Raw genomic sequence first — 26615 nt, 5'->3', positions numbered from 1 at the left:
TGCACTGTATAGACCCATTCGCCTTACTACACAACCTAGTGTCACATCGTTAGGTGTGAAATAACGACGTACATTTAACTAGCCTGTCCAGTTCTGTTGAAAGTATCCTGCAAACTGCCATCTCGTGTCTGTCCGGTACACAAAATGACACATCGACTGTCGAACGTATTACTTCTTTGATTGAGTGCGATTCAAATACCTTGTTATTTTAGGTCTTTGCTTATGTCCAGTGCAATACTTCATCAAACATACGTATCATCAACATTAAATACTTTGCTTCTACTTTTGTAATAATGAAATAAAATACACATAATTGCCTTGATTAAGATGACGGTATCACCATTCGTAATTATATTAGCCTTCCGTCCGTAAGTTTCCGGTGGTTTCCGTACAATCGGAATCGGCTATTTCCGTGGTGTGGGCCGGGCCGGGCCGGGTTTTATTAATAACCCTTACTTTTACCTACCGCGTTTCAGTATGTATCACTTTGCATTCTAATGAAATCGGCATGTTCCTATCGCATGCTAGATAAAAATGCGGCGTAAGAATTTAATGTCACGAAAAATGAAATTTAAAGAAGCGAAAAGTAGTAAATTCAGCGGGTTGTATTTACCGAACTGTAGTTTTCTTATATAAAAGTTAACACCCCCTTTTCTTTTTGTTTTTCTAAAGTAGCGATCTAGTTCTTTATGGGAATATAAGTCTCTGAAAATCTGATGTGCTAGAAAATGTAGAAAAACCGTTATGTAGTGAGTGGATTTTATATGAAATAAAGAACAGCTGGATTTAGTGGTGTTCAGCCTGGAGCCCCTTAGAAAAGACAGCAAAGACGGTGATTAAACACAGTAACATCTCGGTTTGCTCGAGAGATGGTACGAGATTTGAAATAGGAAAACAGAAAGAGTGTTTTCCAGGAAAAATAGCTTTTTCTGCACGATCATCAGGTTTCCATGCAGTAACTAATGTAAATTCGATTGCCTTTCTCTTATATTTTCGGTTTGGTTTAACAAAAATAAATGACATGCGTAGAAATATATGTTTTAAAGTTTACAGCCGGTAGACCTAGATATGGCACAAAATGTGCACCTCTGCACAAGTGTGTCCATTTGTAACCTAGAGTGGGCAGACCAATGCTCGGCGTAAAAACTACATATTTTAAATTTAAAAACTGATTTTACATTAACTTACCGTACTTTTTTTATCGTCAGTTTGTAGAACAATCTTTGAGTATTCAACCATATTGTTTACATATTTCAAGTCACACCGTGACGTAATAGGCGGGAGCTAAAAATAGTACCAGTAAAACTTGTGCGGTTCATGCGGAAGTATACCAACGCTCGGCGTACGGCATATTAATCTGCAGGTTGTAATTTTGAACTATTTATGTATTAAAGTGAAGTATAAGACATATTTAACACAAGACATAGGTTGTATTGATTAACTGATTTTCTAAAGTACATAAACATGTACGTAAATTACCCCTCTCTCTATTCTGCATCTATAAATTGAATAAACACATTTTATACAACCAATTATCTTAAGGAATTCATTTGAAGATAATTTATCACAATTCTGTGAGTCTAACTTCAAGAAATCAATAAATTATGGTATCTGATGATTTATTTCCATTATTTTTGGAAATCTTTTCAAAAGTGTCATTAGTCCACATAGTATATCAATTACTTCGACAGCGTAAGCTACAGAAAAGTGCTGTACAATGGGTCCCTATAAAATGCCATGATAACGGTTTATAGTTTATTTAAGTATAAAGAAATAGAATAATTAAAAATAAAAAAAAATTTTTCTCCATAATTCGGCCTGCAAGCTACTTTTTTAATACCAATTTTACCAGAAAATCTGTTTTAATGAGAGTAGAACACAAAACTGAACGGCTTTTAGCCTTGCATCGTCTGCTATACTGTGACCACGTGACCATACCGGAAATGATCTGCACTGGGATAAAATTACGCGTGATGTAAACAAACGAAAAGGGACTCATAAGAGCTGATATTTTATATATATATTAACAAATTCCCAGAGAAACGTGATATACGCCGAGCGTTGGTATGCGCCGAGCATTGGTCTGCCCACTCTACTATATACATTTGGTTACTGGGGTTACTATCTATACAGTAACCAAATGCATATAGTAGGTTACAAATGGACACACTTGCGCCACAGGCACCAGTATCGGAACTGGGACAAAAATATGTTTGTTTTCATCCTAAATGAGTTAAAAATGAAAAATATGTAGTGAAATATGAGCCCCATCAAAATATACATATGTCTACTGAAGGCCAGAATCTCGAGATTCGAGCCTGCGAGCAATGGGTTCACTTCCCGGGCCTTTGTGAAATAAATTCTCTAGACAATTAAAACTACCTATCAATATTTCACGTGTACATTTAGCTACAAAATGAGACCGACCCCAAGTCTCTAGCCCTTCCCGTTCATGAAATATCTATCAGAAAACGAGTGCCTATCTGTTGAAAGTTCCAGGTAGATAGAAATGTGGCACAACGGAACGGTACGAAATCACGGACTAAAAGATGTTTGTCAGCCTAGCAAGGGTCAAATTCATTTGACATTAATAACAAGTATTACTAAATATGCAAATTATGGCCACTCACCACCGTCAGTATCATCTGCTACACGCGATATTTACTTTTTTATTTTTCCGTCGGTCTTTCAATTGTATTATCCGCCATTGAAACCGATACAATAATATCAGAGTAATTTTGTGCGAAACGATGCGGTTCTGTCGGAGGTGTGTCGCTATTGGCCAATCAGAAATTGCGTTTAAAAATACCTTACGAATTCTGTTCAATGGCGTAGCATTCAATTGAAAGACCGTGGAAAAATTTGAAACGCCAATATCGCGTGTTTGAAATGCTACTGACGATTGTGAGTGGCCCTAGTTTATGTATTTATTTATACTATTTAGTATTTTTTATTGAATTTGACCCTTGCTTGGCTGACAAACATATTTTAGTCCGTGATTTCGTACCGTTTCGTTGTGCCACATTTCTGTCTACCTGGAACTTTAAGCAGAAAGGCACTCGTTTTCTGATAGATATTTCATGAATGGGTAGGGCTAGAGACTTGGGGTCGGTCTCATTTTGTAGCTAAATGTACACGTGAAATGGTGATAGGTAGTTTGTTTAATTGTCTAGAGAATTTATTTCACAACGGCCCAGGAAGTGAACCCATTGCTCTCAGGCTCGATTCTCGAGATTCTGGCCTTCAGTAGACATATGTATATTTTGAAGGGGGCTCATATTTCACTACATATTTTTCATTTTTAACTCATTTAGGATGAAAACAAACATATTTTTGTCCCAGGTCCGATACTGGTGCCTGTGACTTGCGCAGAGGTGCACATTTTGGGCCATATATGGATAAACCCACAGACACTTGGGGGTCAGCACCCATCCCCCTCCCATGCCGCCCCTGACAACCCTCAGTCAATACATTTTTGTTTTTTAAAACAAACTGAGCACATGTCTTCATCATCCAGCAACTTCTGTTACCTTTTCAACATGTTTGAAAAATTCCCATACTCTATCAGTGCTCAAAAAAAATAAAGACAACTGTGGTGGTGGGGGGGGAGTCCAAAATATTAGACGTGTACATGCTCATTTTACCTTTAACATTCATTATTTTTCAATTCATTTTAAATCTGCATTGTAACGTCTAAAAGGGCCCTAATCAGTATTATAATGTAGCATTTTCTAACACGTAAAATATACGATGTATGCAGGTTTTTAAACAGTTTAGCCTACCATTATTTATCATATTCTAGTAATATATCGTTTAAATTTACCTTTAAAATCCCTCATATCCAATATATGTCAATTGTGTACAGTTTTCAGTACACATTCCGCCATTTTTAAGCATATTCAGCAGGTTATAATATATTTAGAATCGACTTAGACGAAAACAATTTTCCACATGAACTATATATATAATTGATCTAGAGGGAAAATATTTCGTCTGAAATTGATTCTCAAAATAAACACAACATTCGGAAAAGACCTGCAATGTTGCACACCATAACACAGATACATGGTGATACATACAGTGGAAAGAAACAACAGTTACTCGATATTTATACATGAAAAGTAACTTTTATTTTGTAATTATTCACATATGCAGTTGAAAAAAAGGATTATTTTCGGTGTAAGTAGTGGTCTTTCACTTTGGATTGGGTTATGTTGTTCATAATTTGAAAATTTAAGGCGACATGAAGTGTGTTCGGTTCTCACTACATGTTATAAATGGCGATCCGATAAGACCTGACATAACCGATAGACGTCAAAATGTTAAAATATGTTATGTCAGGTCTTATTGATAGGACTAGGGGTGGTGTTCTATAGGTATGGTATATGATATTCTTCATATCAGAGGATAAATCCAGTGTTCCGGTATTAGCCACCAATAAATACACCTTTCCAGTTTTACGGTGAGGGGGTTATTGGCCATAATTTACGCTTTATAGTGGTAGTGTTTAAAATTATACTTTTTTAAGGTCTAAACAAAGAAAATGTATAAAAGATATTGCTGATTATCATCGAACATTTGTTGTAATTAAGATCTAGCAAAAATATCCCCAATGTTAACTTTATTTTTGAAATCGCATTTTTTACTGTACTCTGCTGCTTCCGTACTTCGATACCAGTGGTATGAAATTATTCGCATTTTTCAAGGTAAACAAAGTTTTTGTGCAAAGGTTTTGTTGCAGAGTTGGTAAAATAGTATAATTTTCTTTGTGACAAAGTAAGAATTTTTCCTTAGAAATCCTTAACTTCTGGCCAAAATAATCGCTAATATTGTACACAATCGTTTTATCAGTAATCCCACCAGCCCCCTGACACTGTTTACGGAAATACCAGAGAAAGGGATTTATCCTTTAAAGTATCAAAGTCAAAATGGTCAATATGGACCTCCCTATTACCAGCATTTCATTAAGTGTATATATAGATTTATTTCAGATTTTGTTGGAAGAAAAACAAAAAGAGAACAACAAGACTTAATCAGTATTCACCTAAAACTTGGCTCTGAAGTTTACAGATATCAGTGCTCACTCGATTGGTTACTTTTTAGCTCACCAGAGCACGAAATGCTCAACGTGAGCTATTGTGACCAGTCATTGTTTGGCATCTGTCATCATGTGTCAGCAATCAACATTTGCCTTGTTAACACACTAGAAGCCGAATTTGTGACCCAGTCTTTATGAAAATGGATGTTTGTCTTGATGATCTCTAGGTGAATTTAAAACTGGGTCATGTGGGGTCAAAAATTAGGTCACTAGGCCAGATCAAAGGAAAATCTTGTTAGCACTCTAGAGTCCACAGTTTAAGTTTGAAACTCATGAGAATTGGTCAGAATATTTGTCTTGATGTCTCTAGGTCAAGTTCGAATCTGGGTCATGTGGAGTCAAAAACAAGGTCACCCAGTCAAATTAGAGGAAAAGCTTGTTAACACTCTAGAGGCTACATTTATGACTCTATCTTCGTGAAACTTGGTCAGAATGTGTGTCTTGATGATCTCTAGGTCAAGGGAGAATATGGGTCATATGGGTTAAAAAATTAGGCCACTAGGCTAGATCAAAGCAAAACCTTGTTAGCACTCAGTTTAAGTTTGAAACTCATGAAAATTGGCCAGAATTTTTTTTAGATGACCGCTATGTCAAGTTTGAATCGGGTCACATGGCGTCAAAAACTAGGTCAACTAGTGAAATCAAAGGAAAAAATTGTTAACACTCTCAAGGCCACATTTATGACTCAATCTTCATGAGGACTGGTCAGAATGTTTATCTTGATGATCTCTAGGCAAGTTTAAATCCGGATCATGTGGAGTCAAAAACTTGGTTACCTGGTCAAATCAAAGGAAAAGCTTGATACCACTCTATCTTCATGAAACTTGGTCAGATTGTTAATCTTGATGATCTCTAGGCCAAGTTCGAAACATGGTCATGTGGGGTCAAAAACTAAGTCAGTAGGCCAGAACAAAGGAAAATCTTGCAAACACACTAGTCCACAGTTCAAATTTGAAACTCATGAGAATTGGCCAGAATGTTTGTCTTGATGACCTCTAGGTCAAGTTTGAATCTGTGTCATGTGAGGTCAAGAACTAAGTCACCAACACAAATCAAAGGAAAAGCTTGTTAACACCCGTCCCCAGAGGCCACATATATGACCCTATCTTCGTTAAACTTGGTGAAAATGTTTGTTTTGATGGTCCTTAGGCCAGGTTTGAAACTGGGTCATGTGGAGTTAAAAACAAAGTCATTAGGCCAGACAAAAGGAAAATCTTGTTGACACTTTAGAAACCATATTTTAAGTTTGAAACTCATGAGAATTGGTCAGAATGTTTGGCTTGATGACGTCTAGGTAAGATTTGAATCTAAGTCGTGTGGGGTCAAAAACTAGGTCATTTAATGAAATCAAAGGAAAAGCTTGTTAACACAAGAGGTCACATATAATTATGACCCTATCTTTATGAGACTTGGTCAGAATGTTTGTCTTGATCAATGACCTTTAAATAAATTATATTTTGATCATTTGGGGTCAAAAACTAGGCCATCTGATCAAATCAAAGGAAAAGTTTGTTAACACACTAGAGGCCAGTTTTATGACCCTGTCTTCTTGAAACCTTGACAGAATGTTTACCCTGATGATTTCTAGGTCAAGATTGAAACTGGGTCATATGGGATCAAAAACTAGGTCACCCACAAAAATCAAAGGAAAAGATTGCTAATATTCTAGAGGCCACATTTATTACCCTATCTTCATGAAACTTGGTCAGAATGTTTATCTTGATGATCCCTAGGTCAGGTTCAACTATGGGTCATGTGGGATCATAAACTAGGTCACATGCTAAAATCACATGAAAAGCTTGTTTACACTGTTGAGACCAGATTTGATTCTACCTTCATGAAACTTGATCAGAACTTGGTCAGAATATATGTCTTGATGATCTCTAGGTCATGTTTGAAACTGGGTGATGTGGGTCAAAAACTAGGTCAGTAGGACATATAAACTCTGGTGAGTGATATCATGGCCCTTTTGTTCTATCGAAGCATAAATAACAGGGGAAAAACTAACTCGTAACTTGATCATGAGATCAGGGGTTCCAACCATACATATGATTTCTCCTGATTTCGGTGATAGACGACAGCTTTTCAATTTTAACTCGGCACTACTGATTATGGTTGACAACTTACCTATTTTTTTTTTAAAATAGATCACAGACGAATTTTAGTTCACATGAGGGTGGTTTTCAAAATAATGAAGCAAAAGTGTGACATAGGGGTTGAAAATTCAAACTTATTTCTTATGGTGGTCACCTATTTTTTATTATAGCAAATACTTCATATTTGAAGGAAATAACTTTGGGGAAGTGTTGAGAAATGCCAATCAGAAAATATTTCAGCCTTTAATTCAAAAGTTCAGTGAATTTCCAGTAAGGTGGGTGATAAATGTTGCATGGTTTTATGACAAGGAAATATGTATTACAGTAATTTTTTCAACATAAATGATAAGTAATGGGTGTATGTGTATGGTTTGAAACTTATTTAATCATATGTTTGTGGACATTGGTTTTTAAAATCACCCTTTATGCACAAATTTGACATGAAAATAAAACTTTACCTAGAAAAGTTGTTGCTGAATGCAAAATAACTATCATATAATTATAAAACCAACTTTTTTCTGACATGTTGCATGTTTATAAACCACATGCCAAATTTCAAGAATGTCCAATAATTCTAATTTCTAGAATTGTCTACTCAAAATTGAGTTATTTTAAAGATGCACAGGGGACACATACTGAAGATCAGTGTAATATTCATCCATTATTAGTTTTCTATTCATAAAAAGACTACTGGTAATAAACTTTAGACAAATACTATCAAAAAATAGTTTATTCCACAAAATAACTACAAAATTGAAAATTTTCACTACAAAAACATGAAAATTCAACAAAATGTAATGCTTTCAAATGAAAAATAAGTGACTTTATACATAACTAACACACTGAAATCATTTAATTTACATGAACTGCTTATTCATATTAGAAAAATGACAAAATACCATGCATGATAAAAAGGAATAGTAAAATTCATACATACTTTATAATGTTACTAAAAAGGGTGCACAGGGGACAAATTGTATCAAAATATTTATTCATAGAATATGTTCATGGTAGTAAAATTCTTTTAACTACATAATATTTACTAGTGAACCTTTACATATTTAGGTAAACTTAACAGCTTAAGAAGCAATAAAACTGATGAATTTTTAATTGTCCAGGGTTTCTTATATAATGCTAAATTATCAAGTAATGCCTAAATTTTGCATACACACTGCTAAGAATATAGAAATGCCACCACAAATTACAGTAATGCTATGATAATTGATATATGTCAAAAAAAGGGTGCACAGGGGACATCACTTTTGGCTTTGTGAATGTTTAACAGTCAGTAATATGTGAAGTTGAAGGCTGCTTTTGTATCTGTTGTAACTCCCTTTCAAGGAAAATAAAGTAAAATCCCATTTTATTTAAAGAATAAAAGAAATCTGACACTTAACAACTGAAAAGGTGCACAGGGGACATTTTTAGGTGTATAGACATTCATCAAGTTTCTGAGAAAGTCGATTTATTAAAGAAAAAAATCATACTGTGTCTTCACAGCTGAAAGGATAAAGATCTTAGAAAAACATTAAGACTTTAGAAAAGTAATAGGGTTATGAAATTGTAGTGTTCAACATTTAAATTTAGTATTTTTTTCACTATTTTTCGTGAAAAGGGTTCCATCACAAGATGTGAAATATTAGTAACAATAAGAGGTAGGTAATGAAAAGAAGTATTTTATTTAAATGTGCAGAGTTTAAGTTACATTAAAAAGCCAAAGCTGTAACAATAAATCATGGTTTTAAAAAGTAAACCTCAGTTGAAAACTATACTTCATGTAAAATGTCACACTTTTTTGGGTGCACAGGGGACAAAATTAGCTATATAATTTAATATAACTTTAAAACTGCTTGAGCCATCAAGATAAAATTGCACACATTTATTGAGTACATTGATTTGGATATATTTTGCTCCAAAACACATTCTAAAACTGAACTGAATTGAAGTAAGGTGAGAGAGAAGAAAAAGCTTCATTATTTTGAAAACCACCCATGAGCAATGCTCAGGTGAGTTTATGTGATCGCTTGATCGGTCGCCTGTCTGTCATCTGTCTGTAGACATTAAGCTTGTGTATGCAATAAGAGTCTGTGTTTTTTAACTGATCTTCATGAAATTTTGTCAAAATGATTACCTTGATGAAATCTAGCCGAAGTTGCAAAATGGGTCATCTGGGGTCAAAAACTAGGCCACTAGGTCAAATCAAAGAAAAACCTTGCATATTCGATAGAGTGTATCTATTTTTCGTCTGGCTCCGCCCCCTATTTTCAGAGTTATTGCCCCTGAAATAGTCAAAAATGCACATTTTTACCTTGTGACATGCCTAGCTCAAAAAGTATATGATATAAATTGATGAAACCTTGCATGAGTCTTAATCATGGTATGAACTTAGGCACCTCCTATTTTTCATCTGGCTGTGCCCCCTATTTTTAGAGTTATGGCCCCTGAAATAATCTAAAATGCACATTTTCACCTTGTGACATGCCTAGCTCAAAAAGAATTTGATACAGATACATGAAATCTTGCATGAGTCTTGATTATGATATGAACTTGCGCACCTCCTATTTTTCATCTGGCTTTGCCCCCTATTTTCAGAGTTATGGCCCCCGAAATAGTCAAAAATGCGCCTTTTCACCTTGTGACACGCCTAGCTCAAAAAGTGTTTGATATAGATTCATGAAACCTTGCATGAGTCTTAATCATGATATGAACTTGCGCACCTCCTATTTTTCATTTGGGTCGGCCCCCTATTTTCAGAGTTATGGCCCCTGAAATAGTCAAAAATACACATTTTCACCTTGTGATGCACCTAGCTCAAATAGTATTTTATATAAATGGTTGAAAACTTGCATAAGTCTTTATCATGATATAAACTTGCACACCTCTAATTTTTTGGCTGGCTCCACCCCCTATTTTTAAAGTTATGGCCCCTGAAATAATAAAAAAAATGCACTTTTTCACTTTATTATGTGCCTAGCTCAAAAAGTATCAGATGTAATTCAGGAAACCTTGCTGGAGACTTTATCGTGATGTGAACTTGCACACTTGGCATTCCTCTTGAGAATCTTAGCTCTTATTACAGAGTTATGGCCCGTGAAATGACCAAAGTAGTGGATTTTTTGTTTGTGATGCTCATAGCTCAAAAAGTAAAGGGCCTAGAATATTATGAATCCTTTTCATAAAATGATTGTTGAGGCTATACCCCATTAAGACTGCAAACATTTGAATTATTGGCCCTCATTTATGACAAATGTACCAGTGGGGGGCACACCCTGTGTTCTACAGACACATTCTAGTTTAAATTTTCTGCAGAATTTAGAATATAATTCATTCAAGGGTTTGATACACTTCTTAATCTGTTATCAATAGTTTAATCTACAATAAATTAATCTGCATGGAACAGTGTACGTGTATTCATATGGAGTTCCTCGGTTATTTTGGTTTTGAAAGAAAAGGTAAACAGTAGTGTGAACGCTGGTCCCTGTAAAACATTTAGATCCAAGTTTTAGGCAAATACTGGTTAAGTCATATTTGTTATTTCATTTTCAACAAAATTTAAGATGTAAATAACCATAAATCTCTAGAAAAATGAGGACTGTACCCCTAGAAAACTACCAACAGGCTTGTCTAGAGGTACAGATACGTACCGTCCCTAGGCACTTCCTTTTCTGACTTTTTTGCTTTGAAAGACTGTCCTTATTTTTGCTGAGAGCAGGTTAATCTTTTTATGCAACTCTTTGAAGAAGGAGGGCCGAGGGGTATATTGTTTTGCAGATGTCTGTTGGTTGTTCTTTATGTAGAACAATCCGTTTTCGGATGATAATTCAAGAATACTTGGGCCCAGGATCATGAAAGTTATGAGGAAGTTTGGTCATAACCAGCAGATGACCCCAATTGACTGAGATCAGTTAGTCAACAATCAAAGTCACAGTATCACGGTCACATTATTACGGAACATTTAAACTGTTTCCGAAAGATAACTCAAGAACTCTTAGGCCTAGAATCATGAAAGTGGAGAGGGAGGTTGGACATGACTACCAAATGACCTGGTCAGTAGGTCAAAGGTCAAGGTCACATTGGCCCCTAACAGTTATAAGGTTGATAACTCCTGAACACCAGGGCCTAGGATGATTATGAATGTTGTTAGGGAGGTTGGTCATAACCAGCATAATGATCTCTATTGATATTGAGGTCAGCAGGTCAAGTTCAAAGTAACCAGGAGAGTTATATGATTTCTGAATGATAACTCAAGAACGCTTGGGCCTAGGATTATGAATTTTGATTGGGAGGTTAATCATTACTAGGAGATTACTCCTATAGATTTTGAGGTCGGAGGTAAAGGTCAAAGTGACCTGGAACAGTTAAAACATTTATTGATGATAACTCAAGAATGCTTGGGACATGGATCATGAAAGTTAACAGGGAGGTTGGTCTTGACCATCAGATGACCCTATTGATTTTGAGCTAGATGATAAATGAGAATACTTGGGCCTGGGATCACAACAAAATTGGGAGGTTGAGCATGACCAGTAGATGGCAGCTATTGATTTTGAGGTCAGTAGGTCAGAGGTCAGGTCACATTGACCAGGAACAGTAGCCAAATAATTCTTGTTCCTTGTGCAATTACCAAATGCATCATGTAGGGAGGGTGGGGCATTTCATGTTCTACAAACTCTTGTTACATTTATTGTAAGGAATACTAGCCAGGATAACTGACAGCGGTTATACATTTGTAGGCTGTGGTTGGTGGTATCTTTAAGAACTAAATGGCCAAGTTCTTAAGGTCACTGACTTCAAATCACATGCCCCTCATCAAAGTGGGTTTGAGCCTCACTTGGAGCGTTGAATTCTTCATGCGAGGTAGCCATCCAGCTGGCTTACAGAAGGTCGATGGTTCTACGCAAGTGCCCGCTTGTGATGAAATAATCCACAGAGGGGCACCTGGTGTCCTCCTCAACCATCAAAGCTGGAAAGTCGCCATACGACCTATAATTGTGCCGGTTCACCGTTAAACCCAACAAAATAGGATAAATAAATAAATGGAACTTTATGTTTGAAATTATTTATGCATTGTCTTCTAAAGAAACAAGACTGGGAACACATTTCATAACAGATGCAAGAAGTTAAAAAATTTCATCTGTTTTTGACTATTTTTAATGTTGACATGAATTCAAATGTTTATTTATATATCTGTATATTTATTTCAGAATGATAAAGGTAGTATGGAATGTTATAAAAAAGATATTTGGCATCATTTGTATGATATTTTCTCCACTCAAAAGACTATGGTGCAGAAGAAAACGCCGGAACTCTGACCCCATTCTTCCAATGACAAACCATTACCCGTCTGTGGAGAATTTGTCCTCGCATTACACAATGAATGGAACAGGACAGGTAACTTACCCCTGCAAAAAAAATTCCAATGTTTTCCTCATTCCAAAGAATTCCTTAGATTTCTTAAGATAATGCAAAGTTTTCCTAGTAAGATTTTTTAATTTAAATTGCAGCAAAGAATTCATTGAAAATCTTAAGATTTGTTTGGATTATACTTTTGGAATACTATGGAAAACTTTGAAAAAATAATCTAAACAAATCCAATGTTTTCCAAAGCAGAAAACTATGGATTACTTTGGACTTATATTTTGCTCCCTCAAATCAGATTTCAATGTCTTTGGAAATCCTTGGACTTTTGTGTTCTGAGTTTCTAGCATTTGGAAAATATTGGAATAACTTGGACTTTAGTTTTAGCTTATAAATTCTTTCAAAAAGGGAAAGTCCACACTTTTGCAATTATTTCACAAGCAAGTTTTAATTCCAACTGTAATTACTTTTCTTAGTTTAATGCTCATATAGGTATCCAAATTAATTGAAATGAAACAAGCAATCTAACAAATTAAAATTTAAGTCAATGTTTTCATTTTGTATAATAAAAAGATGTAAATTAGAATTCCATCATTTTATTAATTGATGTAACAAGATAATTATATCATTGAAAATAATAAAATTATGTCCAATTATATAAGCTATTTATTTCTTGGTTATTGAACACCTCAAACAACAGCATCAGATAATAGGCATTAAAAGTCATTTCATGAGTCCAACAAATTGTTAATGAAATTATGCTTATAATGTTACATCATCATAACTGAATAAATCTATTCCTTTGATGATTGGCAATGATTAATTATCTAGCTTTTACAGTCATTTATATACTGGTGTTCAATGTATACTGATGTGTTAACACACAGAGATAGCTGATAACACCTGGACATTCTGATCAAGATAACGACCAATGAAAATACAGGCTTCTGAAGCCGTTTTACACCTGTACCCAAAAAAATAATCCCAATATTTCTGCCTGTTTTTTTTTTCTGTGATCTTTGCAAATTCTGTGAGCAAATAAATGGATAAATTCTCCCATGAACTGTATACATATATATTTTAAGAACATTCTAGTATTCCTTTCAGTAACTATATTGTACCAAAGAAAATCGCTCATGAATACAAAAATTTGAATGTAAACAGGAAGTTCTTTGTTCATGTTGTTGGAGGCAAATGGAATAAAGCTAACTTGAAACTCTAAAATGTTTTTAGAGGGATATCAGGTAAGAACATCAAACTTTCTAATGTAAAATGTAAGTTTTAAAGCTATATGTCACAGGTCTAGAAATAATAGACTGAAACAGGAACTTTATTCATCTCAGTAGATTGAACTTTCACCTGGTTACAGGTAACTTTTTCAGGTGTATGTTAATGATAGATAATTATGCTTCTGAAGCAACCGTTTATTTAATACTTAATTATTGCATTTTCAATTCTTTATTTCTTGTAATAAGTACTAAAATGATAGATGAATCACTTTGAACCTCTGACTTACAACAGAGTCTATAAACACTTTCAGATGAAAGAGTGTGCATATCTAGTTATTAGAAGTATGCCTTCAACACATATGTATGAATTGATGTAGTCGGAGAAATCAGATGGCTTCAGTGACTATGCTATGTACAGGATGATGTGAGATCACAGACAGAAATCCCATCAAACATAAATTACAGAATATTTCAACTAAATTGTAAGTTAAAATTTGCAAACAATTATACTATACAAATTACTATAAAAGGCTGATAATTTATTTATTTTGTTGGGGTTAATCACACTGACAGGTTGATCATTACACCAACATTTTATGACATTAATTTTTTGTCAGTACTAAGTTCTAAGATTTCTTTTTAATCTTGTCTGATTAAAAAAACTTGCATATTGTATGGTCAAGCACTTACACAGATGAGGGATAGTATAATACCCTCAGGCGGTGCTCTCAATATTTTCATTTCAGTGTCCAATAAATAATTAAATGGTTTTGATACATGTAGAATGTTTAAATGGTAACTAAAAATTAAAACTGGCTTAAGAGTTTTCATTTCACATACTATTATACTAGGTAATATTGTATTGTCTAAAATTATATTTTAATCACAATTAATAATATAATTTGTTTCTATATTATATGTTATATAATTTTCAGAAATGGCTGGAATGAAGTTCCTGACCCAGGTGATGGTTTTGGAAAAGCAGAGACATTCTGATGCCACCTTATATTGAGCCTACAATACTCCAAAAATGATTTTGTTGTATTCATAACTTTCCACCAAATAATTTTTATATTTAATATATCTTTTAGTTTAATTTTTAAGTTTTAGCTAAGTGAATTTTTATTATTCTTAACCATAGATGTAAAAGCTGCTGACAGATGTGTTATTCCTTTTGAATTTTATGCTTTTTGTGTTTTGTGAAGCCCAGATCTGTCACAATATTATTAATAATTAAAATTATTATTATTATATTAAAATAATTTTGTAATGATATTATTTCTTTTTTTTTCTTTGGATTTCTTGGAATTTCTTTAGAATTTCAAGGTATTCTAAAGTTTTCCATAGTTAATATTGTATCTGTTTAGGTACAATAGTAAAAATTTCAATGAATTGCAATCTTTTCCTCATTGCCAGGCCTTATTGAAATTCCAGAGATTTCCTATCTTTTTCTAGGTTGCAATTCTTTGAAATTATTTGGATTTTCATCACAAATTTCATTGGAATTCATAGGAATTCATTGGAATTTTGTGCCAATACCAGCAATGTTTTCCAATGTTTTTCCATCAAACCTTTCCAAACTTTTGCAAAGAATTCTTAGAAATTCCTTGAACTTTACTGCAATGATTTCCAATGAATTTTCAAAGAATTCCTTGGATTTTCAACTGCATTTTTGCATAATGTATTTTGTGATGTTGTACATTAAACAGATATCATATATAATTACGCAAGTCAGGCAGGTTTTTTTATTCTTCACTAGTTTTCTTCTATGACCTACTTGTTTTTAGGAAATCAATTTGATAAAAGTAATCAAAACATTTTGATATTCTTTGCCTTATCAGGGTGTATTTGTAATAGCATTGTTTACTCAGGACTTGACTTCTAACTCAGTAGAGCATTTAGAGGGCTCGGAGCAAAACTAGTCTTAAGTGTATATAGAAATAGAAGCAGACTAGTTTCACTCTGAGCCCTCGATTTGCCCGTAGGGCAACTTTAACGATTGTTTTACTTATTCAAATCCAACTTTCGGTTACCAAAATGTAACATGGTGATGCGATTAGATTTAACAATGCAGTGTTGCATCAAAAACAATAGTACATGTACATGATTTTCAGAGAAGTATATCTTGGGATATTTCGTATATTTCACTTTCCCTACATGCAACTGAGTATAAATTTTTGTCTGCCCCCTCTTCCACTTTTACCTGCCCCAGGCAATAGGGAGCTCTGATTACTGTATAGGTAGGAGTTGTAAATGTTGCAGGAAGTTTGCATAGGAACCTGTCAAAATTAGCCCTGGCACTTTGTCCTTGGCGCCACTTAAACGTATGATTTTTCTAAGTCCATAAAATTTTGTCAAAAATTATTATAGGTTCAAGAGGAGTTGTCTCCCTGGGACAGCTGGGATGAACAGAAACAAGCAGAGAAGATCCGCTCTGTGGAGGAATATCGTCAACGGCAACATCAGCTACAACAACAACAATCTCAGGAACAAGAACATGAAATGGACTACTTCCAAGACATGGCACCAAGAGTCAAAAAACAGAAAAAGGTAATTAATCTTCTTTTTTTTTTTCAAGAAAAAAAAAAAATGTCTTAAAACAACTTACAATGATGCAATCTTTATGTGGACCTATCTAAAATGATGCTGCATGCATGTGTTAATAGAGGTAAATGTAGAAGTACTAAATAAATACGACACAGTCTTGAACTGTTACTGTCCAATATCATCATCCATATTGGAGTCATTAAACACTAGTGATAGCTCCAGCTTTCTCAGATGTGCCCTACTTGCGGAGAACAGGTTTGTACTGGTACAGAATCCAGGAACACTGGTTAGGTTTACTGTCCGCCGTTACATGACTGAAATACTGTTGAAAAACAGCGTTAAAACCCAAAACAAACAAAATCAGATGTGCCCTGTTTCATTATCCAGCATTGAAATAGTCAAGCATGCTATCTCCCATGACAGCTGTTATTTCTACAATTTATAGAATAAGGTATGTAAGAAAAAAAAACAACTGCTGCTTCAGGTGTAAATGGGAATATCTGACTCTCCGGTAGACTGTATTGGTAGGACAGGTTCATTTCGTAACCACCATCACCAGTTGCCCTTAAACTGGATATTCCCATCAGCATCAACAACTAGTGACAGGTAATTATAATCTAAATAAATTTGACATCCACAATATAAACGTCCATAAAATAGATATTTTGGCCTGTACAACCAAATTTCATTCCAATGAAGTTAAATTATAAAGTGTGAAATGTTCAGTATAAGATATTCTGATGTTTTATTTGCAGGTTTTGATAAAGAAGAAGGAAGACTATAGCTCTACAGGTTCAATATCAAATAAACTAGCAGCCACTGGAGATATTCCGCTGTTGCAGGTAAGTTTGTATGATGACGTTATCCATGGTTGTTCATTTGATGAAAAAATTGAATTTATAGCTACATTTTAAGTTAAGTTGATCTAAAATGCTTATCTGACATTGAGAAATCAAGTGAAAAGATGTGTTGGATATATTTGAAAGTTGAGATTTACTTCATTCATTATTTATTAAATGTCTGTAGACTAGTATATTGGTACCATATCTGTCCTTGCTTGTATTTCTAAGAAAGACATAGAAAAATTAAATTATTTGAACATGTGTTTAACCGTTACCGATTGCGACTATAAATAAGCTGACACACACTTCACACCCCATCTGGGGATCAAACTTTCGACCTTATTAGTGAATGACTCATAGTCTTTTGCTCTACCTGCTAAGCAGTCTTTGCAAGTCTGTCATTTAAGAATTGACTTAATTTTTAACACGGGGCCTCCGTGGCTGGGTGGTTAAGGTCGCTGACTTCAAATCACTTGCCCCTCATCGATGTGGGTTCGAGCCTCACTCGGGGCATTGAATTCTTCATGTGAGGAAGCCATTCAGCTGGCTTACGGAAGGTCGGTGGTTCTACCCAGGTGCCCGCTCGTGATGAAATAATGCACGGAGGGGCACCTGGGGTCTTCCTCCACCATTAAAGCTGGAAAGTCGCCATATGACCTATCATGTGTCGGTGCGACGTTAAATCCAACCAAAAAAAAAACTTTTTAACACTTTCATTTTAAATTTGTTCAGACATCTGAGCTAGGCAGTTGGGAGGATACAGGGAATGCATGGGAAGCTGAGGCTGATGAGGATCTGTCCTGGCAGGCAGAAAATGTTATAAAAGAAACACGTAAAGCAGAAAGACAGCAGAGGCATTTACAACAACAGCTGAAAAAACAGGAACGTGAGCAACATAAACATGTAAAATCTCAGAACCCATTAACAGCAGTGAGATTATCTTGATGATGGTGATTGCGGCGAAAAAATATAGTGCTTTGGAATATAATGCTTTCAATAGGAATATGGTATATTTGAGGTCGAAGTATAGAGCATTGGGCTGGGAAAGTGAGGGATCGGTGTGGGAATAAAGTGCATAAAGTTGAGAATCAGGTCAACAAATTTATGCATTGTTTTGGACTGGATATGTTTGTATATTTGAATGAAAATTTAGTGTGTACCAAGGGTGTACAAAATGTGCACCATAAATGTATACAATGACAGAAATGGTGCAGAATGGCATAGAACTTGGATTTATAAGATGGGATCATATTATAGTATGGGAATTTTGTTTCAGGAATAATTTCTTATTCTTTTTCTTTGTGTAAATCATGTACAGTAGATTTAAACAGGATTTGTCAGCTTGTGAAGTTGGTTGTACCAGTTTCAAATGCTTGTTAAATTTATCATGTAGATAGGTGGGAAGTTATTATTTTTGTTTATACAGTATAAACTATTAAAATTTTAATGTATGGCAGCATCAAGGGTATGAAAACTTGTAATTAGTTGATCTTTTATACATAAAACTTGCAATAAGGCCAAACAAAAAAATACCCGAGTTAAGTGTTACATGGTCACATTTAAACTTGTATTTCATAGAGAAAATGTCATAAGAAGTGAATATGGCTTTAACTCAACCTTCTAAAGAATAGATTTAAACACATGTTCCTAAAATATCCTTAAAGTTTGCTTCTTACAGCAGAAACTTACAAAATAAAAAAAATAGGGTTAGGGATTTACAGTTATTTACTTGATGGTCAGTTGTTAGTCCTAAATATAGGTACATGTATTTTTTTTTGTCTGGCCTAAGCAGTCTACATGTATTTAATTTGGGTTATAATGCTGATCAGATTATCATTATATAGAAAAATCCTATGAATATGACTCAGTAAATTATGTCTCCCACCACACAGTGGTGTGGGAGACATATTGATTTACTCCAGTCTGTGTGTGTGTCTGTCACAAAGCTTGTCTGCACTCTTAAGTCGAACATTTCTCATCCGATTTTCACCAAACTTAAACAAAATGTGTTTGACCATAAGACCTCGGCCAAGTTTGATAACTAGCCAAATCGGTCCAGGCGTGTTGGAGTTATGGCCCTTGAATTACCAAAAATCGGCCTTTTTACTCTTGTCCGCACTCTAATTCAAACATTTCTCATCCGATCTTTACCAAACTTGAACAAAATGTGTTTTACTATAAGACCTCCGCCAAGTTCGATAACTAGCCAAATCGGTCCAGGCATTTTGGAGTTACGGCCCTTGGATTATCGAAAAATCGGCCTTTTTACTCTTGTCCGCACTCTAAGTCGAACATTTCTCATCTGATCTTCACCAAACTGGAACAAAATGTGTTTGACCATGAGACCTCGGCCAGGTTTGATAACTAGCCAAATCAGTCTAGGCATTTTGGAGTTATGGCCCTTGAATTACCGAAAAATCCGCCTTTTTACAATTGTCCGCTCCCTAAATCGAACATTCCTCATCCGATCTTCACCAAACTTGAACAAAATGTGTTTGGCCATAAGACCTTAGCCAAGTTCGATATCTAGTCAAATCCGCCCAGGCACTTTTGATTTATGGCCCTTGAATTACTGATTGGATCCACTCATCCAGACCATCTAATTGGATCAACTCGTTTAAACCATCTAGAGAAACTAGACATTTTTCATAGGGGCAGTTGTGGGAGACATGCGCTTTTCTCAAAAGCATCTCTAGTATTAAATTTATTTTTACTTTTCTTTTCTTTATGTCGTTAAAATATTCTGTTCTATTTTTCTGTTCATTTTTGTGTAGCACCATTGAACATATTGATCATGAAAAAGGGTGCTATATTTTAGATTTGATTTAATATATAACATATGGATATTTATTTCTGTAGGTCTTGCAGTGTCTGTTTGGGGACACGGCCTCTAATGCTGAGTGGTTAAGGTTGCTGAATTTGAATCTCCTGCCAGTTACTGCTGTTGTTCCAATAAAAAAATTTTTTTAGAAAGCCACTCAGTTGGTTTTACTCCGGTGCATACCTGTGTCTATAATTAATGCTCAAGAGGGACACAGGGTCTTCCTTCACCATGGAAAGCTGGAATGTTTAAACCCAACGAACACTTATGAAACAAACTAAAACATTGCATTGTGTTTCTGACTGCTGTTGGTAGCTTATGATTGCACGGTAAAAAATGGTATTAAACCAATAGCACACCAAATATTTACCTACTAAACTACTGTATAATCATGTTCAGTTTTTACTGTTAAAAAGGTGGGGAAGGAGTGGGGATGGGGAACCTCCTGAAACAAATTTTAGTCTAGCATTTGTAAAAACTTTTTTTTAGCTCACCTGTCACATAGTGACAAGGTGAGCTTTTGTGATCACCCTTCGTCCGTCGTGTGTGCGTCCGTCCGTGCCTCCGTCAACAATTTCTTGTCTGCACGATAGTGGTTTCATTTATGATTTTATTTTAACCAAACTTACACACAACTTGTATCACCATAAGATCTCGGTTCCTTTCTTGAACTGGCCAGATCCCATTATGGGTTCCAGAGTTATGGCCCCTGAAAGGGCCAAAATCAGCTATTTTGACCTTGTCTGCACAATAGCAGCTTTATTTATGATTTGATTTTTACCAAACTGGCACACAACTTGTATCACCATAAGATCTTGGTTCCTTTCTTGAACTGGCCAGATTCCATTATGGGTTCCAGAGTTATGGCCCCTGAAAGGACCAGAATTAGCTATTTTGCCCTTGTCTGCACAATAGCAGCTTCATTTATGATTTGAATTTAATCAAACTTGCACAAAACTTGTGTTGCCATAAGATCTCAGTTCCTTCATTGAACCGGCCAGATCCCCTAATGGGTTCCAGAGTTATGGGCCCTGAAGGGGCCAGAATTAGCTATTTTGACCTTGTCTGCACAATAGCAACTTCATTTATGATTTGATTTTAACCAAACTTGCACACAACTTGTATCACCACAAGATCTTGGTTCCTTTCTTAAACTGGACAGATTCCATCATGGGTTCCAGAGTTATGGCCCCTTAAATGTCCAAAATTGGCTATTTTGGCTTTTGCTGCCATAAAGTAGAGGTGCGCGGTATTACCGGTATACCGGTAACTGTGGTACCATCTTCCTGTGGTATGATACCGCGGTACCATCGGGGAATACCGGTATTTTATCAACATTATCCCTACTTCTGTTTATTTTTAATTTACATTGTCTATGTAGCCTTCCGTAACTACAATTAACACCATGCATGATTTTCCGATCTATATCTCTGGAATTCCCATGCTACTATTATTAGTTTCCAAAAATAACCACCCAATGGTACAATTGAACATGTATGATCGGCCACGTGATCCCCAATCAAAACCTTCGAAAACCCCCAGGTTATTCCGTATAGATGGATGACGTCATGGGCGCACTTGTTTTTACTTTGAGTCTGGTAAATTCGGCGGGTCCCGACTTCTTGTTTAAATGATGATAGTTTAGAATATCCCGGTATGTATTTGCATGTATTAAAAAAGAAATAAATAGTATGGAAAATGTTGAGTTGAAATTTATTATTTTTTGTTTGAAAACGATTTGAAGAAGCCTTCATACTATTTGTTAACGTTACTGGTTTATCAAACGGGTGTACGAATGGAACTTCAAACAAGCGCGACCTATATACATATGACCCAGTGCTTCCCCAGAGACAATATGGCGTCTTCCGACGAATACACGCTAGTAAAAAATACTAAGGGTCATTCATGTAACTAGTCATTAGTCAAGTTCACATTTTTTCTTTAATTCTAGTGAAGTAATTAGTCTTCGTTGTTGTTCATAATGAATTAAGTATTTCTGAGAGTTTTTCACTATTTTTATAACCACTACCATAGCTGTAAGTCTTACGATAAATATGGTGGTATACCGTGGTATATACCGCGGTAATTAGGAAAAAACCGTGGTATACCACGGTATTTCTTTCAAGGCGGTACCCAGCCCTACCATAAAGAGACTTCATTTATGGTTTTATTTGATACAAACTTCCAAAATATCTTCAGCAACAATAAATCTTGGATTCCATGACAAATCAGATCCATTCGTAGTTTCCAGAGTTATTTTATATCTGATTACCTCCCCTGGTTGTAGTCAAAATGGATTTATATCAGTAAGTACTTACAGGACATATTTGAAATTTCATTATTGTCATAAGTTGGACCGAGGCAATCAGGGTATATAACTATGGACTGATTTTATGTCAAATTACCTCCCTTTATTAGCTCGACTATTCGAAGAATAGTCTAGCTATTCTACTCACCCTGGCGTCGGCGTCGGCGTCGGCGTCGGCGTCACACCTTGGTTAAGTTTTTGCATGCAAGTACATACAGCTATCATTTAAAGGCATATAGCTTTGAAACTTATTTATTCTTTTTCTAGGTCAATTACCAACCTCACTGGGTCAAGTTCCATAACTCTAACATGTATTTTGAGCAAATTATGCCCCCTTTTGGACTTAGAAAATTCTGGTTAAAGTTTTACATGCAAGTTACTATCTCCAAAACTAATGCAGATATTGAATTGAAACTTCACATGTGTCTTTGGGTTATAAAACTAGTTGATAGCACCAAGTCCCATAACTCTGACCTTCATTTTGGCCAAATTATGCCCCCTTTTGTACTTAGAAAATTTTGGTTAAAGTTTTGCGTGCAAGTACATACAGCTATTACTAAAAGGCATATAGATTTGAAACTTATTTTTTCTTTTTCTAGATCAATTACCTACCTCACTGGGTCAAGTCCCATAACTCTGACATGTTTTTGGCCAAATTATGCCCCCTTTTGGACTTAGAAAATTCTGGTTAAAGTTTTGCGTGCAAGTACATACAGCTATTACTAAAAGGCATATTGATTTGAAACTTATTTTTTTTTTTTTCTAGATCAATTACCTACCTCACTGGGCCAAGTCCCATAACTCTGACATGTATTTTGAGCAAATTATGCCCCCTTTTGGACTTAGAAAATCCTGGTTAAAGTTTTACATGCAAGTTACTATCTCCAAAACTAATGCAAATATTAAATTGAAACTTCACATGTGTCTTCGGGTTATAAAACTAGTTGATAGAATCAAGTCCCATAACTCTGACATGTATTTTGGGCAAATTATGCCCCCTTTTGGACTTAGAAAATCCTGGTTAAAGTTTTGCGTACAAGTACATACAGCTATTACCAAAAGGCATATAGCTTTGAAACTTATTTATTCTTTTTCTAGGTCAGTTACCAACCTCACTGGGTCAAGTTCCATAACTCTTAACATGTATTTTGAGCAAATTATGCCCCCTTTTGGACTTAGAAAATTCTGGTTAAAGTTTTACATGCAAGTTACTATCTCCAAAACTAATGCAGATATGGAATTGAAACTTCACATGTTTCTTCGGGGTTATTAAACTAGTTGATAGCATCAAGTCCCATAACTGATATGCATTTTGGTCAAATTATGTCCCGTTTCGAACTTAAAACTCTTTTGATATTTAACATTTTGGGTAATAATTTCCTGCTTCTGTGACAATATTTCGAATAGTCGAGCTTGGCTGTCTTACGGACAGCTCTTGTTTTTGAATTTAAAATGGGTATATCTCCGTAACTAATGAAGATACTGATCTGAAATTTCATTTATGTTAACAGATTTATTTGGCAGATCCTTCTTTTGTTATCTTACAATAATTTTCTTTTGAATTACTTCCCTTTTACGTTACTATAAATAGACCTTTCTAACGTAAACGTAAATCGGAAACGGAATACTGAATTCGTAAATGTTATTTGCATATAATGGTCTAAGGGAGATACTATTGCATTACTATTGGATGAAATTGTCTCCCCTAGACCACAAATTAGCCTAAAATTTTACGAATTCAGTATTCCGTTTCGTAATTACGTTTACGTTAGAAAGGTCTAATAGCCTATTTTTAGTAACTTTTTTATTATTGGCCGTAGGGAAAAACTGAGACCACTTTTCTGTAGTACAACATGGATGGTACCTCCAATTTTTAGGTGTATTTTGACATATCTGTACCTTGTAAGAATTTTGTTTTTCTTTTTGGTTAAATTTCTTTCCTTTGTTGTTCCTGTCCTTTGGACTTAGATATTTTTTCTGAGGACCTTCTTGTCCTCAAGTGCAATGATAACAGGTGAGTGATATAGGGCCATCATGGCCCTCTTGTTATTGTTATTATTATTTTTGGTTGCCTAATAGTGTTATGGTATAAAACAATAATTATTGTACTGGTGAGTATTGCATTGTATAATATACCATTTATCATGTTTATTATGTACATTTATTTGGGACCAGTAGAGTAGATACAAAAATTCATAATGAATGTACATGTACATCTATATTAGATTTGGTAATATTCTGGAAGGTTTTATATTTGTGAGTAATTGCAAATTGTGAAATTCAAAACCTTTGTGACTATCAATATGTCATTCATGTTGCACAAGTTCCTAACACCTTGAATAACCCTTACCATGCTGGACAGGATTGATTCTGCCTTTGTGATCGGTGTAGATCTTGATCAGCCTGCACATCCGTGCATTTGACATAAATGATACCGAGTTTATGATATTTAGCTTGACTGTAGAAACATTGCACTTACTTGTCTGCCAGCAGCCACAGCCAGATTTGGTGTCAGTTTTGGTACTTAAGTACATTTTGTTACTTGCAGGAATCAACTGAAACTTCACGCACCTATTCACTGTGGCAATCTGACATGCAAAACATATGTTCTGTATACATTTTCATTTTACAAAGCTATGCCGTTTGTTTTATAGAATAATGTTCAGTTTAAAGCTGGTGTCTCAGTTACCACAAGCGGAAATTGATTGTCACTTTATAAACTTGTCCACTGTGAGGGTCTGACATTCACTGGACAGGTTCTGTCAGCTTTTTTTTACATCTTTACAAAGTTATGCCCCATTTTACTTAAAAATGTTTGGTGGAATCTGGTTTCTCAGTAGCCACTATTGGGAATTGATTGAAACAATAACACTTGTTTACTATGGTGATCTGACATGCGTTGCACAGGTTATATAACATTTTTATGCCCCCGAAGGGAGGCATATAGTTTTTGAACCGTCTGTTGGTCTGTCTGTCGGTCTGTCAGTCTGTCCACAATTTTCGTGTCCGGTCCATATCTTTGTCATCGATGGATGGATTTTCAAATAACTTGGCATGAATGTGTACCACAGTAAGACGACGTGTCGCGCGCAAGACCCAGGTCCGTAGCTCAAAGGTCAAGGTCACACTTAGACATTAAAGGATACTGCATTGATGGGCGTGTCCGGTCCATATCTTTGTCATCGATGGATGGATTTTCAAATAACTTGGCATGAATGTGTACCACAGTAAGACGACGTGTCGCGCGCAAGACCCAGGTCCGTAGCTCAAAGGTCAAGGTCACACTTAGACGTTAAAGGATAGTGCATTGATGGGCGTGTTTGGTCCATATCTTTGTCATCGATGGATGGATTTTCAAATTACTTGGCATGAATGTGTACCACAGTAAGACGACGTGTCGCGCGCAAGACCCAGGTCCGTAGCTCAAAGGTCAAGGTCACACTTAGACGTTAAAGGATAGTGCATTGATGGGCGTGTCCGGTCCATATCTTTGTCATCGATGGATGGATTTTCAAATAACTTGGCATGAATGTGTACCACAGTAAGACGACGTGTCGTGCCCAAGACCCAGGTCCGTAGCTCAAAGGTCAAGGTCACACTTAGATGTTAAAGGTCATTTTTCATGATAGTGGATTGATAGGCGTGTCCGGTCCATATCTTTGTCATTCATGCATGGATTTTAAAATATCTACGCATGAATGTGTGACACATTAAGATGACGTGTCGCGCGCAAGACCCAGTTCCGTAGGTCAAAGGTCCTAAACTCTAACATCGGCCATAACTATATATTCATTCAAAGTGCCATCGGGGCCATGTGTCATCCTATGAAGACAGCTCTTGTTTTTTTTTTTTTTTGCTTTTCTTAAAGTTACACCACTTTCGACACACCAGGAGACATGTCCCTTTAACAGCTTAAAGTATGTTGAGTATAGCTGTCAAGGGACCATAACTCTACCATAAATCAGTCAAATAAAAAGTACTGAAAAAGTGCAAAAATAGCCTTGTTACTGACCTACATGTACCATCAAAGTTTGTTGGAAATCGAGGCAGTATTTTCACAGCAGTCCTGCCAGTTGCTGAATATTCAGACTATCAGTTCAAGACCAATGATGATCTCTCACAAGTTTTACAAATCATTGAAATGGTCTGATCCAAGTGCTTGTCATAGAACAATTGAATACTAAATTTTTACGTGAAGTGACACTTTTTATCTCACTCCTTGAAGTATAATTTGAAGAATTATATTGTTTTTGGATAAATGGTTGTCATCGTGTTGTTGAGCTCTCTAAAATAAAGTTCTGAGTTTAAAAATAGTA

The 26615-nt window shown here is 35.4% G+C and overlaps 1 protein-coding gene across 1 annotated transcript; it reads left to right on the top strand.

Annotated features, from left to right (window-relative positions):
• Positions 1–844: 844 nt before the first annotated feature.
• On the top strand, positions 845–26615 carry LOC123540757 (receptor-binding cancer antigen expressed on SiSo cells-like). The gene is made up of 5 exons (XM_053526251.1): positions 845–964; positions 12399–12585; positions 16152–16331; positions 17084–17170; positions 17903–26615. The coding sequence occupies exons 2-5, from the start codon at positions 12400–12402 to the stop codon at positions 18113–18115; spliced, it is 666 nt and encodes a 221-aa protein (XP_053382226.1). The 5' UTR covers positions 845–964; position 12399; the 3' UTR covers positions 18116–26615.

Source organism: Mercenaria mercenaria, chromosome 16 (assembly GCF_021730395.1).
Source record: "Mercenaria mercenaria strain notata chromosome 16, MADL_Memer_1, whole genome shotgun sequence".
NCBI lineage: Eukaryota > Metazoa > Mollusca > Bivalvia > Venerida > Veneridae > Mercenaria > Mercenaria mercenaria.
Note: the sequence above shows the minus strand (reverse complement) of the source record. Positions and strands in the feature narration are given on the sequence as shown.